A 13,935-nucleotide genomic window follows, 5' to 3' on the forward strand; every position below is an offset into this window, starting at 1 on the left:
CAGCTCTTCAAAGGCCACCGAAGGCGGCCATGTGTCCTCTTGGTCTGTGGGTTGTTTCCTCTGTGAGAGCCACTGCTGAAACAGGGCTGGAGGAGAGCCCAGCCTGGGCTGCCCTGGGAGCCCTGTGCTTTGTGCCCCATGAGGGGACAGGACGTGGTGCAGCCAAGCACTCCAGATCACACTCAGTTGTGGTACATCCATGTCAGCCATTTGGGGGGATGGTTTCAGGCCTTTAGCAATCACTACTGAGGCTTTAAATACTGGAGAGCATGACTGATGAAATACAGGTTTTATTGATGAAATGAAGCTGCTGGCAGTGGAAGGAGCAGCCAGTGCCTTTGTTGCCACCTGGCTCTCATGCCAGCAGAGGCCCTTGTGGTACAGCCATGTCAGCCATTTGGGGTGATGGTTTCAGGGCTTTAGCAGATACTATTGAGGCTTTAAATACTGGAGAACGTGAGTGATGAAATACAGGTTTTATTGATGAAATAAAGCTGGCAGCAGGAGGAAGGAGCAGCCAGTGCTTTTGGGCCACCTGTGTGGAAGAAGGCTCCTGCTGCAGGACTGCCCTTGTTGATGGAGCGGGACTGGTGATGGTGGTTGAGGGAGGAGGAGACAAGGAACCTGAACCAGAGGAGTGGGGCAGCCCAGGTGAGGGCTGAGCCTGCTTGTCATACAGGTCAAGGTAGAGCTTTAATGAAACTGCCATTGGTTTGTTTGGGAAGCCTGAAGGGCTCCAGTTGAATAACAAAAACTTCCTGCTGCCAGAGCCCCAGAGCAAGGGAGCAGTGCAACCACTTTCTCCAAAGGATAAGTGGCTAGGCAGGAAAAGCCTGTAAGGTCAGCCCTCCTTGCACAACTGACTCCAGGGCTATGCATTGAGTGGGGCTTTTACTGAGTTTTGTATTTTATTTTCTTTTCACAGTGGCAGTTTTCAGTGGACACCAGAATTCCACCTTTTACATCAAATCCAGCACTAGCCCAGATGACCAGTTCCTGGTCAGTGGCTCGAGTGACTGTAATGCCTACATCTGGAAGGTGAGGCAATGGGGGCAGCTGCTTTTGCTTTTCATGTTCGCATAGAACACTCCTTGCTTCCCAATCCTTCCCAAAGCAGCGTGGGGTTGGCTCCTGGCATGTTGTGTCTGGAGTGTGTATGTTGCTGTCAAGGCTTTGTGTAATTGTTTAATGTAAAACAGAGCTAACCTCCTGCCATCAGTACATCTCTCCTCACTGCTGCTTATTGCAAATTGCTGTTCTTAATCTGGTTTTAATGGGCATTAAAATCCTTTTTCAGTCCTGTTGATTCAGGCAGCTATGACAAGTAGACAGACAGTTCTCAGTTCATAGTTAGCAACAGAGCACATTAGCAGAAACCTAAAAGTTTAATTGTTTTAAAGGGCACACTTTCCCTCCACCTCTCCCTTTTCCAGCTCCTGCTTCAGACATGGCTTTTTCTCATGCTTAATTTACAGTAGTTAAAGCCTCTGTGTTACAGCAAAGGCTCACCAGAGCCTTCAGCAAAATTCCAAAGCACTGTCTGACAGCCGAGGGCCTTCGTCACTTAACATCTTGCAGGGACGTGTAGGAAATGCAAATGTCACCAAGATAGCAGCAGGCACCTCAGAATAAGGCATGCCTCAAGTTCTGCTCTTCATGTTCCTCATATGGGAACAGAGTGGACTTACTGAAGCAGAACAGACAGAAACCACAGGTGACTGCCTATTACAGTTTTGGGATAATTTTTAGGGAATGTTTACTTGTGCATCCATTTCACAACGATTTTGAAAGCAAAATACAAACCTCTCAGAGGAGAGGGCCAGTCTGCTGAGGCTGTGGTTTGAGCATGTAGCCTCTTTATTTTGGAGAGCACTTGGAAGCAGCTGGGTGGCTCACTCTGGGGGCAGGAGTGTGGTAGCAGGATTGCTGTGCCAAGTGGTGTCATTCTAACCTTCCTCGTGTTCTGTGCAAATTCAGCAAAAATGCCTGTGTGAACTTGACTTGCACATTCTGCATTTGTGTTTTGATACTCTCTTGGAACACAGGCTGGGACTCAGTTGAGAGTATTCAAGGATGTCATTATATCTCAAAATTTAAGCATTTGAGCACATTTAAAATGCATTCATGTAGGGAAGGCTTCTGTTGCTATCACATATGAGTGACAGATTGTATTGCATATTTATAAAATAAATCATCAGATGATTACTTTTTATTTCAATACCATAGTCATATTAGAAAGTGGGACTTCCAGTGCATTTGTCTGTTTCAATATCTGTCATATTCAGAGGCTTCTTAAATTAAATGTTGACAGATTTGTCTCTGAAACATATGTATCTTTTCATGGCATGAGGACTTACTATGCTGTGAAGAAAACCATGGTTAGATGATGCATGAGTAGTTAACAGGTAATATTATAAGGACCTAAATGAAGAGCTCTTTCTGTATCTAGAGAGGAATGAAATGCAGTGGAAGACCTTTTCCACTTAAAAGATTTCTCTGAGAAACTTTTGCAGCAGTGCTAAGTTTGTGTTTGAGTGAGAAACACTGTGGATAGAAGTTATTGCTGACAAGGATGCTGTTTCAGTCTATTTTCATCTACAAGTTGTTTCCAGGCAATAAACACTTTTTTTTGTGTTGAAATTGGTTTTATTTAAATTAGAAGTTCATCAATTGATGAACTCTCACTCTTGAGCGACCATAAGATTATACAAGCTGAAGAGCAGAGGTTTTTCTCCACAAAGATGGTACCTATCTGAGGTACCTTCCTGGTAATAAAACAGTATCATTTGTAGATTTGTGCTTCCATTGTTCTTTCAATCCTTTGATGTGGATCACTCCCAGGAAACCATATCAAGTTGTGCTTTGGTGTGTCCCAGCCCTGGACTGGAGGTGCTTCTGTGTCATATGGTGCACAAAGCCATAGACACCATTTTAGGCTGCATCTTGAAAATGGATCTAACAGCTGTTTCCAGTGAGGAGAGTAACTAAAAAAGGTCTCATTTCCTAGGTTTCTCTTTTTAACTTTTCCACAATAGGCCTCACTTCCCCAACAATATCCTGTCAATTCTGGCACAAAAAGCAGCCTGTGCTGGGGCTAATCCTGACTTACCATGCAGACTGCCTGACAGTCTTCTGCCAAACACATGGACACAGCCATAGCTCTGCACTCTTCTTCACTTCACAGGAATAGTATAGTTCCTTTAATTTACACTGCTATAGTGTAAAACCACCGTGTCCTAGAAAGAGTAATTCCTTTCCTTTCAGCAATCAGTGGCTGCTGGATCACTGTTTTGGCTGCTATGAATGTATAATAGCAAGACTGCTATTAACTGTAAGTGAAGGTGTTCTCTGCACCAAGATCTCCTGTTTATTCCCTAAACAGGGATTTAATTTCCATTGCATGTTTTGACAGTGAAGGGAATGCTCTGAACAAGGCATTTAGTGCATATTTAGTCAAATGATTGCCTCTGTCATGCCAGGGAGAAAAAAGTGTCCTGTTAAGATGAACCTGTTTGTATCAAAACTACTTAAGTTCTGAAGCTGCAGTTTTGCAGACTGTTGTAGATGATCTACAAGAGAAAAATGTTGGTAAAGCAGAAGCCTTCCCCAAAGTCTGGCATCTTCCTTTGAAACCTATATGTAAGGTCTACTCCTTTTCCCAGACAGCAAAGGATCTGTTCATTCCCTTAGTCATTTATGCAAATCCTCTTGATAAATCTCCCTCATAATGTCACATCAATGATGGTGACTCACAGCTCCAGAAAGGATTGCCTGCTGAAAGCAAGCAAAACTGTGTGTGTGTTCATGTGTGTGTTTTCTTCTTTGGGCCACTTAGTGCTGGCTGCAGCTCTGTCTGTCACTTACGGGAGCTGGAGTCAAAGATGAGTAGCAATACAGGAGAAAGATTTTATGAAGAGTGTGAGAGAAGTGGAAATCAGTTGAATGGATGTGAGTTATTGAGAGAACTTTCCTATGAATCTTAAGAGGGTCTCTGGTCCAGCTGATTGATTGGAGAAGGAACAGGCACTTGGCAGTTGCAGAAATGCCAGTTCTGAAGCCAGTGGAGGTTCATCTATGAGATTTTGTTGGCAGTGGTTTCGTTTTTTTAATAAACCATCGACCTGTAATTGGGAAATTGGTAAAATAGCAGCAGAATATATTTGCCTAACGTGATTATGAATTATGAATTGAAATATGAATGAAATATTCATGAAATATGAATTCCCAACAGGTAGAGCTAATTAAAATGCTTGTGTCATGTTTTGGGCTGTCAGCTCTGGAGGCAGAATTCCTGTGTGGCAGGAATTGAACAAGTGTTTCCATGAACTGCGTTTCCATTTCTGTGTGGCAGAATTCCTGTGTGGCAGGAATTGAACAAGTGTTTCCATGAACTGCTTCTTAGGACTTCCTCAGTTGTTGCCTCATGATGACAGGCTGAGAGCATTTTATACAGGAAAGATGGGAAGTACCCATATGCTTCTCAGGTGGGATATGGGGTTTTTCTTGGAGATGTACATTAGGCTGTGTGCCTTCTGACTGTTTGCCTGTTTTTCTGTGGAATTTTGAAGGTTTCTGAGCCCAGCCTTCCTCCACGGGTACTCCTTGGTCACTCTCAGGAAGTTACCTCCATTGCCTGGTGTCCTTCAGACTTCACTAAGGTTTGTCTTCTGCAAAATGGTTTTTACTGGGAAACAATAGGTGTGATGTGACAACATCTGCTTTTCAAAAAGACAGGAGCATTTGTTGTTTTGGGAGGAAATTTTTAGTCAATCAGTTCTAAAATGTTCCTTTAGAAGACAGTAATCCACCCTTGTCACATTAGCACAATGTATCAGAACCTTTTTATTATTTCCAAATAATTTTGGCTAATTGAGAAATCCTAAGAAATTGCAAATCAGTAAAGACCTCTCCTGATGAGAGCTTGATACTACCTATAAGAGACAAGACAATGAAATCATTTAATCAGGGCTTTCGTAAGCCAAAGGCTTGTTTTGTTGTTCCATATTCACATCTTCCTTTCCCTCTGACCATTGATACATCTGCTAATCTTGTACAGAGTGGCAAGAAGTTCTGAATGCCCTTTAAAAACATATGGACTCTTTTCATTGTGACCTCTTTTCAAAATCTGGTTTTATGACAAAAAGAACCTCCAGTGAAATTGGGTCAGTAGCTATGCACCAGGTGTCACTGAAAGGAAAACAACTGGAGTAGGAAGTTGGCTCAAATGTTTGGCCTTGCTCAAAACTAGAAATAACCCTGAAAAATCCTGAGCAGTGTCCTAAGGATAGCCAGAGTTCCTTCCACCCCACAACGTTAAAGAATTCAGCTTCTTCCCCTGGCTTCCATTGCAGCACCAGGGCTTTCACAAAAGCATTACAGTATAGGAGGGTGGAAGTCTTGGAGGGAAACATCAGGAATTGTTCTCATTGTGCAAGATGCACAACATGAGAACTGACATTTCACATGAAATCTGTGATCTAGAGGTAGCCCAGCATCCTGATCATGAGGTGTTGGAAATGCAAACCAATTCAGCCTTTCAAATTGTTACTGACGCAGGGAAGAAATAGGCAGCCATTGTTCAGATGCCAATGCATGAGGAAAAGGGGAAAATATGGAGCTAACACAGGTCAGGAAGCTGCTTGGTGTGATACGAGGAGGAAGGTTGCTTTTGGTAGGGACAACACTGCTGTGACAAAAGTCAGAGTAGAGACACTTGCCCCAGTCTGATTGCTGTGAACTTTCACCACAGCATTTCCTTTTTCTTTCTGCTGGTTGATTCCCTGCTGAGTCGCCAGCTAATCTGCCTGAAGCTAGCCATAAAGTGTGGGTTAGATGGGTGCTGCTCCTTTGGTCAGGATTCCAGAGATCTTTTTGGAGCATGTGATGCTGCAGCAGGGCTCTAGAGCTGTGTTCCTGGCAGAGTTGGGTTCTCTGCCAGGTACTGCTGACATCTGCCTCTGGAGAGAGAGCACAGCTCATGCAGCAGCCATCCAGTGTCACCTTCTTGGTGTGCTGCAAATGTTTGTCCCCAAGCAGAAGATGTCCTCAGCAAAAGAGGCGGATTAAGGTGCAGGTGCACAAAGGATCATGGCTACTTTTGCTCACCAAGGGTTGGAAATCCCCAAATGTGCCATGCCCTGAGCAGAGCAGTGTCTCTTACATAGCCATGTGAAGCAAATGGTTGGTGGTGGCTGAGATTTCTAGAGCAGAAATACATGGATGCAGCAGCCTTGCCTGCTTTAAAACAAATACTGGTGTCTGGTGCAGTAATGAAACAGAGTTGGGTTATTTTCACTGTTCAATGGTCTATCTTGGTGTGGTGTGTTGGATGAAGAGCTGTTCCAGTTCACTCAGCCAGTGATCCATAGGATGTGCCCTGGTCACTCTAACACACACATTTATACTTAGATTGCCACATGCTCTGATGACAACACTGTGAGGATTTGGCGCCTACAACGTTGTCCTGAGGAAGAGAAATCAGTATCCAGGAAAGCCAACCTGGTGGGCTGGGTCACTCAGAAGAAACCAGAAGAACAGCATGGAGCAGGTAAGGCCCCTGCAGAGCTGAGGAACCTTGCTCTGCAACACAGCTGCTGAATTTTGTCTGTTCTCTGTACCAACAAAAGCCTTTGGCTTGTCTTACTAGCCTTCTGAGGTTTTTGTCATATTGGGCAATTACTCATATAGCCAGACAAGCACTTCTGCCATCAACAGGACAAGCTGGCTGAAGTAGCTTACAAGTATGGCAAAGTCTGTATGGCCAGACTGCAAAGCAGATATTCATTGACACAGCTTGTTGGGCAGCCACATCTTCAGTGGGTTTCAGCAGGGTTTGATAATTGAACAGCTGAAGGAGATGTCACTGTAGCAAGAACTCACCTTTATTTATTTCCCTATCAAGTACTAACCAAGAGCAGTAAGACCATGTGCCTTTTCTAGTTTGGTAGTTTACCCAGCAAAGAGAGCCTTGGAACTCTGACCTGTTTGCTTCTGCCCATAGCTGAACTGTGCACAGAGTTATTTATCAGGTGCAGTTATCAGTGTTGTCTCTCTTTCTGCAGCTTCAGTCAGTGCTACTCACCATGTACAGCCAAATGAAATGCTGTGTGGTGAAAGTACTTCAAAAAAACATGTAGACAACTGTGATGATTGTAATGTCCCAGAATTAATCATCTATTCATGAGTGAACAAATGCAGTACCTTTCTACAAAGCCCGGGCACTCAGACAAGTTGTGCAGCATGCTCTGAGCCAGCAAGCAGATGTGGGCTGTGTAGAGAAGGGGTTCACTAAGCAGGTGACTAGAGCAGAATAAAGGAACCCTGATCATAATATTAACTTTGATTTGTCTGTAACCTGCATTTTGTTGCAGTAGAGTAGGTGAAAGGAGGAGGTGCCCTTCCCCCAAAGTGAAGTAAGATGAGCTTCTCTGTAGAGTAGATCTAAACTGAGAATACAATGGCTTCCCAGCAGCTGCTGCTGTGACTTCCTGCATTCCACCTATCTTTTTGAGCCACCCTCCAAATGAATTTCATCTTGGCTAGCACAAATAAAGGCTGAAGGTCTCCAAATCCCACTAATGGGATAACATTACCTCTAACCTTTTGCCAGTGAGTAACAAGTCTAGCAGGAAGTTTGCAGGACAATGGGAGGGAGAGTACCAGGACCACTACATAGCTGGTAATTGTTTTTTGTGTGCAAAATTCTTTTGTATTTTGAGCCTCCTCAGAGAGGGCTCAAAAAATATCTTTGTGTCCTAGTGAAAAAACAGAAGTAAGCATAGATTTAGACCAAAAACATGAGATCTAAAGGATCTTATACACTAAGACTTTACAAGTCAGGTTTGGCAATAATACCAGAAAAAATTACTTATTTCTCCTTGCTCTTGCTGCATGAAAGTAACACAGGAGGGAAGAGGAAGTACACAGACACTGCAAACACAAGAGCAGGCTTCCTGCTGACCTTGGTTCCTGAACACAAAACACGTGCTGGTAGAATATAGGAGTTATCTGCAGAGACTAATTCAGAGCTGGCAAGCAGAGGACTATTTCAGACCTGCTGGGATGAATCTAGGTAGTTCCCCACCCATTTGTGACGAGCAAATTAGGAGATTGAGGTTGTGTATTGATTGTTGACCTATTTCATCAAGTGTAGCAACCAGAGTTTCCTCTTTGGCAATTACTTTTGTGGTTTCTGTAAGTTGTACTACTTTCTCTGTGGTTTTGTGTAGCCAAATTTCTAGAGCAGGCCTGTGCATGGACAGTTTGTGAGTCTTAAATCTGGAGATTGATAATACCACTCTAGAAGATTTGTGGCAGAGAAGGTAGGAAACATCCAAAATAACCTGCTTTGGTGTGATGCAGGTTGACTGCAGGTATTTGCAGTATTGTACCATGTGCAGTGGCAGCATAAATGGAAACAGCTTTAAACTAGCTTGGTAGAAACCTGAATAATGCATGCAGTCTTAGGAAAAAAAAGCCTGATCTTCATATTCTTTATCTCAAATTTGTGTTTGCTTCTTGCCATGACACTCATCCTACTCCCAGGATAACACTTTTTCCATCATCCAGTGTGTCCACAGCATAACTTTCAGACCAGTTTGGGATTCAAAGTGCTCATACCCAGCTAGTCATGCAATGTTTCTGCTCAATGAATTTGTAGTAATCATTATGGATCAAGAGTTGCTGAGCTTGCTGTTTTCTTCCCCCCAGGAGCTTAGATTTTTGAGTGCAACTAATTTCCCAGCTGAGTTATTATTGTCTTGTAAGTGCTCATTAAACCAAAGATTAGGAGAAGAAATCTTGGCAGTTATATTTGCATAGCCCAGATAGAAGCAAGTTATTATGAAGTAGCAAATTTTATCAGGAAAGGAGCCTTTAACTCTGTTTTTTGTGTTGAAGTTATTGGTAGTGGGATCCTTTAATATGGGGTCCTATTCAGTTTTGCTCTGATGCAGCAGTACTTGTATTTTGGATACTAGTTAGATAATACAGTGAAAGGGTCAGAAGAGTTTTAGGATGGTGTATAACCAGGCCTGTAGGTGCTCACTCAACATGTTGTTTGTGAGACTGCCCAGCACTGTAAAGAACCTGGCAGGTTGTTCACACTAGACTTCTCATTGTTCTAATGAAGTGCTTTATAGTGCAGTGTGGTGCTCAGAGTGGGCAGTTTGGATTAAACCCCTGGTATACACAAAAATTTTAGTGCTCTTGTGCCCAGCAGTGGAAGTGCACAGAGGAACTTAAGGCACTACCCCATTTAATTGCATCACTGTGAGTTAGGAGAATGAGAAAGTATTGGATTTGTTGGGAATGTCCCAACGAAGGCAGGAATGAAGAATCTGACTCCATGTTCTCAGAATGCTAATTTATTACTTTATTATACTATATTATATTAAAGAATACTATACTAACTGTACTAAAGAATACAGGAAGGATACTTGCTAAATGCTAAAAGGATAATACTGAAAACTCGTAACTCTCTCCAGGGTTGTGACACAGCTTGGCCCTGACTGGCCAAAGAATCAAAACAACTCACACCAGAATCCAATGAAACAATCACCTGTGCATAAACAATCTCCAAACACATTCCACATGACTAAAACAGAGGAGAAGCAAATGAGATAAGAATTGTTTTCCTTTTCTCTGAGGCTTCTCAGCTTCCCAGGAGAAAAGTCCTGGACGAAGGAATTTTTTCAGAGAATGTGAATGCCGTATCTTACAAACTTACTAATGTGTTCCCTGTGGAAGGGGGCTGGAGATTTGAAAAAATTAAAATAATACTCTCTAATTTTGCTGTAGACTGAGATCCTTGCTATGTGTGATTCCCACTGTTGTTAGTCCTTATGTCCCTACCTATGACTGGTGTTTTCTGAATATTCAAAATTTCTCCTTTACAAGCAGGGGCATTTATATCTTGGCTAGTGAGCTCAGAAGCCACTGTGAAATACCTGCTTGGGAATCATTTGTTGAGAGATTTTATTTCCTTTGGAATTAAGTCCTTGTTCAGCAGGTGAAGAATTTCTCAAGCTTCCTTGGGTGTGGTAAATAGCTACTGGCTCCATTCTAATACAACACTGCAGAAAGTCCGCCAGCAAAAAGACAAGAGAATGAAAGAATGTTCTTCACTAAAAAAAATATTTAAATCTGCAGCCAGTAACACCTGGAGCATTATTCACATGCTAGGGCATCACAGTGTAAGGCTCCCTCGGTACTGTAATTAGCCATGGGACCTGCTTGCAGTACCTTTGTCCATCAGCTCACTTATGGAGCTGTTAAGGATGCAGGGCAGGTGGGGACCAGCCTTTTTGCCAGGCAGTTGTCTGGAAAAGCAAAATCCAAAGCTCCAGCAAGGCTAGATACACTTGGAAGATTCAAGATTTTTTTTGTCTGTTCTTTTTGGCTGTAGCTCATGTAAGAACTCTCACTTCCAAAGGGATAGATGTCAGACATTACACAAATACACTGCATTATGCTTTATCAGTGCGATACAGGATTTTATAAAGGACTTGTACCAGTTTAACCAAAATCAGAGGGATTTATACAACTTCTTAGTTCAAAAAGGTATATCTGACTCACAGGGTCAGCACTGATTCATCTCCTCGTTGGAAAGGGTGTTTTTTAAAATGACTGTCCTTAATTTGTTGTTCTGTGTTTCTCATCAGACTGCTTCTTTCTCCCCTCCCAGGGCCAGCAGCCAGCCCACAGAGCACTCCTGCCAAGGCCCTGGCAGTGGGCAGTGCGTGCATTTCCTCACCCCGGCCTGCTGCCTGCGCTCCCACGCAGTGCGGAGACCTCCCGCTGCCCTCCTGCACTCCCACTGCTGCTCCCAACACCCCGAGTGCCACAGCCTCCACCCCAGCCAAGGCACCTGCAGCCAGCCCCTCTGCGTCCCCCAGACTGATCCCTTCCTCCAGGATGTCCATCAAACACTGGGTTACAAGGACTCCCTGCTCTTCTCCTCCAGAAGTGGAGAAAAAGGCTCCTTCTCCTAGAAAAGCCCTGGCAGAAGTCACCCAGGTCACCCAGGGCCTCCTGGAATCTGCTTGCCCTCCTCAAGTGCCACACTCACAGTTTGAAAAGCGTGCCAAGAGAAGGCTTGACTGCAGCAAGGAGGTTGATGCAGGGCAGAAGTGTCTGCAGGGCTGTAGCTGTGTGACTGAGCTGGACCATGCAGCTAAGAAATCCAAGCTGAATTTATGTCACTTGGTTCCAGACCAAAAGGCTTCTGATGAAGACTCTCTCAGCCTGGCTGACTTGTGTAACGACCACGAAGGCTCCAGCCTCAGCCCAAAAGAGCCTTCTCTTTCTGGAAGCCATATTAATCCATCAGGCATTGAAACTTCCCCCCATCTTTTCAGATCTCCACGTGGGAAAGACACTGAGGTAGTAGATAAAGAGAACAGTTCTCCTGAAAGAAAAAATTGGTTGTCTGCGCTGGGAGAGAAGCTACGGACTGGCAGAGCTGGCAGCCAGAGCATGGCCAGCAGCCCCCTGTCATCCTGCAGCCCTGGTGCCAAGAGACTCGAGTCTGGGGCAGTGGCCACTTCACCAAAAACTGTAAGTAGGGCAGCCAACAGCATCCTCATGAAATAAGTTCTTCCTAGCTGCCACTCTCCCTTTGTTTGTTCCCTCCTGCTCAGACACAGAGAATTATCTGATCCCTGTGACTATGGACAAAAGGGATGATTTCTGGCCTAATAAGCCAGATACATTAATGCTGTTAACTGCTAATCCTCTCCATGCAGGAACAGAATTTTTATGATGTGTCCTTCATTTTCAAGGGACTTACAGCACACAGGAGCTCAGAGATCCTTGCAGCTCCCAGCTGGATGTTAGAAGGACGTAGCCATCTTAAATACAGCTCTACTCTGAGAGGCACAGTAATGCCAACAGCTTTCCTGGCAGATCTCCTGTTTATGTGATCACCATCATATCTGCCTGTTTATGGAAAGCCACTTAAACACTGGAAAATGAGCTAAATTCTCTTCCAGCTCAGGTAGCAAAAGAATTTGTTACCCATGTTAAAACTGTGGGGCATTAAATAATGCCTTCAGTTCCTTCAATGGAAAACTAGAAGAAAACAAGAAGTGTGCAAGTGTGAGAGGGCAGGATTTGACCTACATCATCCTACTTTTGGTGTACAGGAAGGCTGGCACAGAGCTCACCCTACAATCTGAAATTAAAGTTAAGCTTATAAAGCAGCTAAAAATGTTGGCATGAGGGCTTAACTAGGAAATTACAATTACATTTTTTAAAACAAACCAAACTTGACTTGTCCCTGAAACTGGACTCCCAAGTCCTCCAGTGTCTTTGTCTGAGTCTCATTTCAGTTAGGTAAATTTTCAGGCATCAAATTTTAGTTGTACTCTTGAATATCTGATGCTAAAGTTGTTGCCATCATTGAGGCTTATCTCTTTTCTTACCTGATTTCATCCCTTCTAAGGGATGAAATTCCACTTTTATCAGATACAACCTGGGCAAAGCACCAGTCCTGAAGTTATTCATAGCAGCCGGACTCCTCATGTTGGGTTGTACCAAGAAACCTTGGCTATAGGAAACCTACAACTGCTTGTGACTACTTGTGCTTTATGCTGTACATGTTTAAACACAAGACAGAGAGATTTGCCCTGGAGGGAGATTACTATAGAACAATTACCTTTCCTGCCCAGTATGCCCTGATTCAGATTTTGGGGTGCTCCTGTGTTGTTCCATAGCCTGAGGAGACGCCAGGAATACCCAACAGCATTCATTGAATTTGCTGTATCTTGGAAATCTGCAGCTCTCTTACCTGCTGTGGGGAAGATGAAACTGCAGCTGGAGCGCATTTCTCATGGCAGTGGGACAACCCCAGGATTTAGACAGTGTTTCCTGTAGATAGAAAGCCTCTTACCTTGGAGACAGATTGTAGTAAAGAGCCTTTCATTTACTCTCTTAGTTGGGAAGCCGAGCAAACTGGAGCAATGATGGAGGGGAGACTTTTCAGATTCCTGCAGCATATGAGCTGTTCACCTAAAAGTGTTTCAGGCTAATTTTGGTTTTATTTCCTGCTAGGCTGCAGCCCCTTCAGTTTCCATGAGGAAGATCTGCACATACTTCCACAGAAAGCCACAGAATGACTGAAGCAGCGTGCAGCACTTGTACCTGAGGGATGCTGACACCAGGCTATCAAGACCAGACTTACCAATGCCAAAAACAATGCACCAGGATTACACAATTTGTTGTCAGACCTTCATAGACTTGAGGTTTTAGTCTTCCCATTTTTAAAGTTGTTATCAGTTGCAGTGAGCTGCGTGTGTAAAATCTACACAATACTTACTCATGGTCTCTTTCTGACTTAGGGTACGTATTTTTTTTATAAACAAAGTATTTTTTACGTGGCAACTGTTCTAGTCCAAAGACAGACACAGCTCTGCTGTGTATTGTTGGCAGGCACATACAGCTTGTCAGTTCATGTTACTAATCTGCTGTTCAAACTGCCACTACTTTAGAGTAGTGTGTAAATCATTACACTCTCCTGAAAAGTGACTGTTGGAATGTATGTACAGAAATTTACTGGAGGTACACCTGAGCCTCTTCATGCTGAATGGCATTTCTACAGTTATTCCTCTAGTACTGCAATAACTGCCTGCTTCCAGCAAGGAAGCTAGCTATGTGTTAATTAAATCTAAAAACCTTTTAAATAACCCACATCCATTTGATGGTGACTATGGTGCAAGAAGAGACAAAGTTTTAATCAAGTATGTAATGCCTGTACTCCCCTTGTTATCCCCCTTCTTCTTCCACCCTGGAAACTACTGTATTTTTTTACCTACTTAGCTGCCTCTTCAACCATCAGCACTACAGCTCTTAAGACCAAAAGTTTATCTCTTTACTGAAATAAAATACTGGCAAGGTGTGTTCACAAAATTAGTTTGATCTATCCTAAACAGGCATCCC

The 13,935-nt window shown here is 43.5% G+C and overlaps 1 protein-coding gene across 1 annotated transcript in view; it reads left to right on the forward strand.

Annotated features, from left to right (window-relative positions):
* DTL (denticleless E3 ubiquitin protein ligase homolog) overlaps window positions 1-13,276 on the forward strand; it is a 21,720-nt gene extending 8,444 nt beyond the window's left edge. Inside the window, exons 11-15 of the mRNA XM_063153348.1 lie at window positions 926-1,038; window positions 4,569-4,658; window positions 6,409-6,547; window positions 10,685-11,556; window positions 13,051-13,276. Coding sequence (XP_063009418.1) covers window positions 926-1,038; window positions 4,569-4,658; window positions 6,409-6,547; window positions 10,685-11,556; window positions 13,051-13,119 — 1,283 coding nt within the window. The 3' untranslated portion in view covers window positions 13,120-13,276. The remainder of the gene's footprint in view (window positions 1-925; window positions 1,039-4,568; window positions 4,659-6,408; window positions 6,548-10,684; window positions 11,557-13,050) is intronic.
* Window positions 13,277-13,935: the final 659 nt, after the last annotated feature.

Source organism: Melospiza melodia, chromosome 3 (assembly GCF_035770615.1).
Source record: "Melospiza melodia melodia isolate bMelMel2 chromosome 3, bMelMel2.pri, whole genome shotgun sequence".
Lineage (NCBI taxonomy): Eukaryota > Metazoa > Chordata > Aves > Passeriformes > Passerellidae > Melospiza > Melospiza melodia.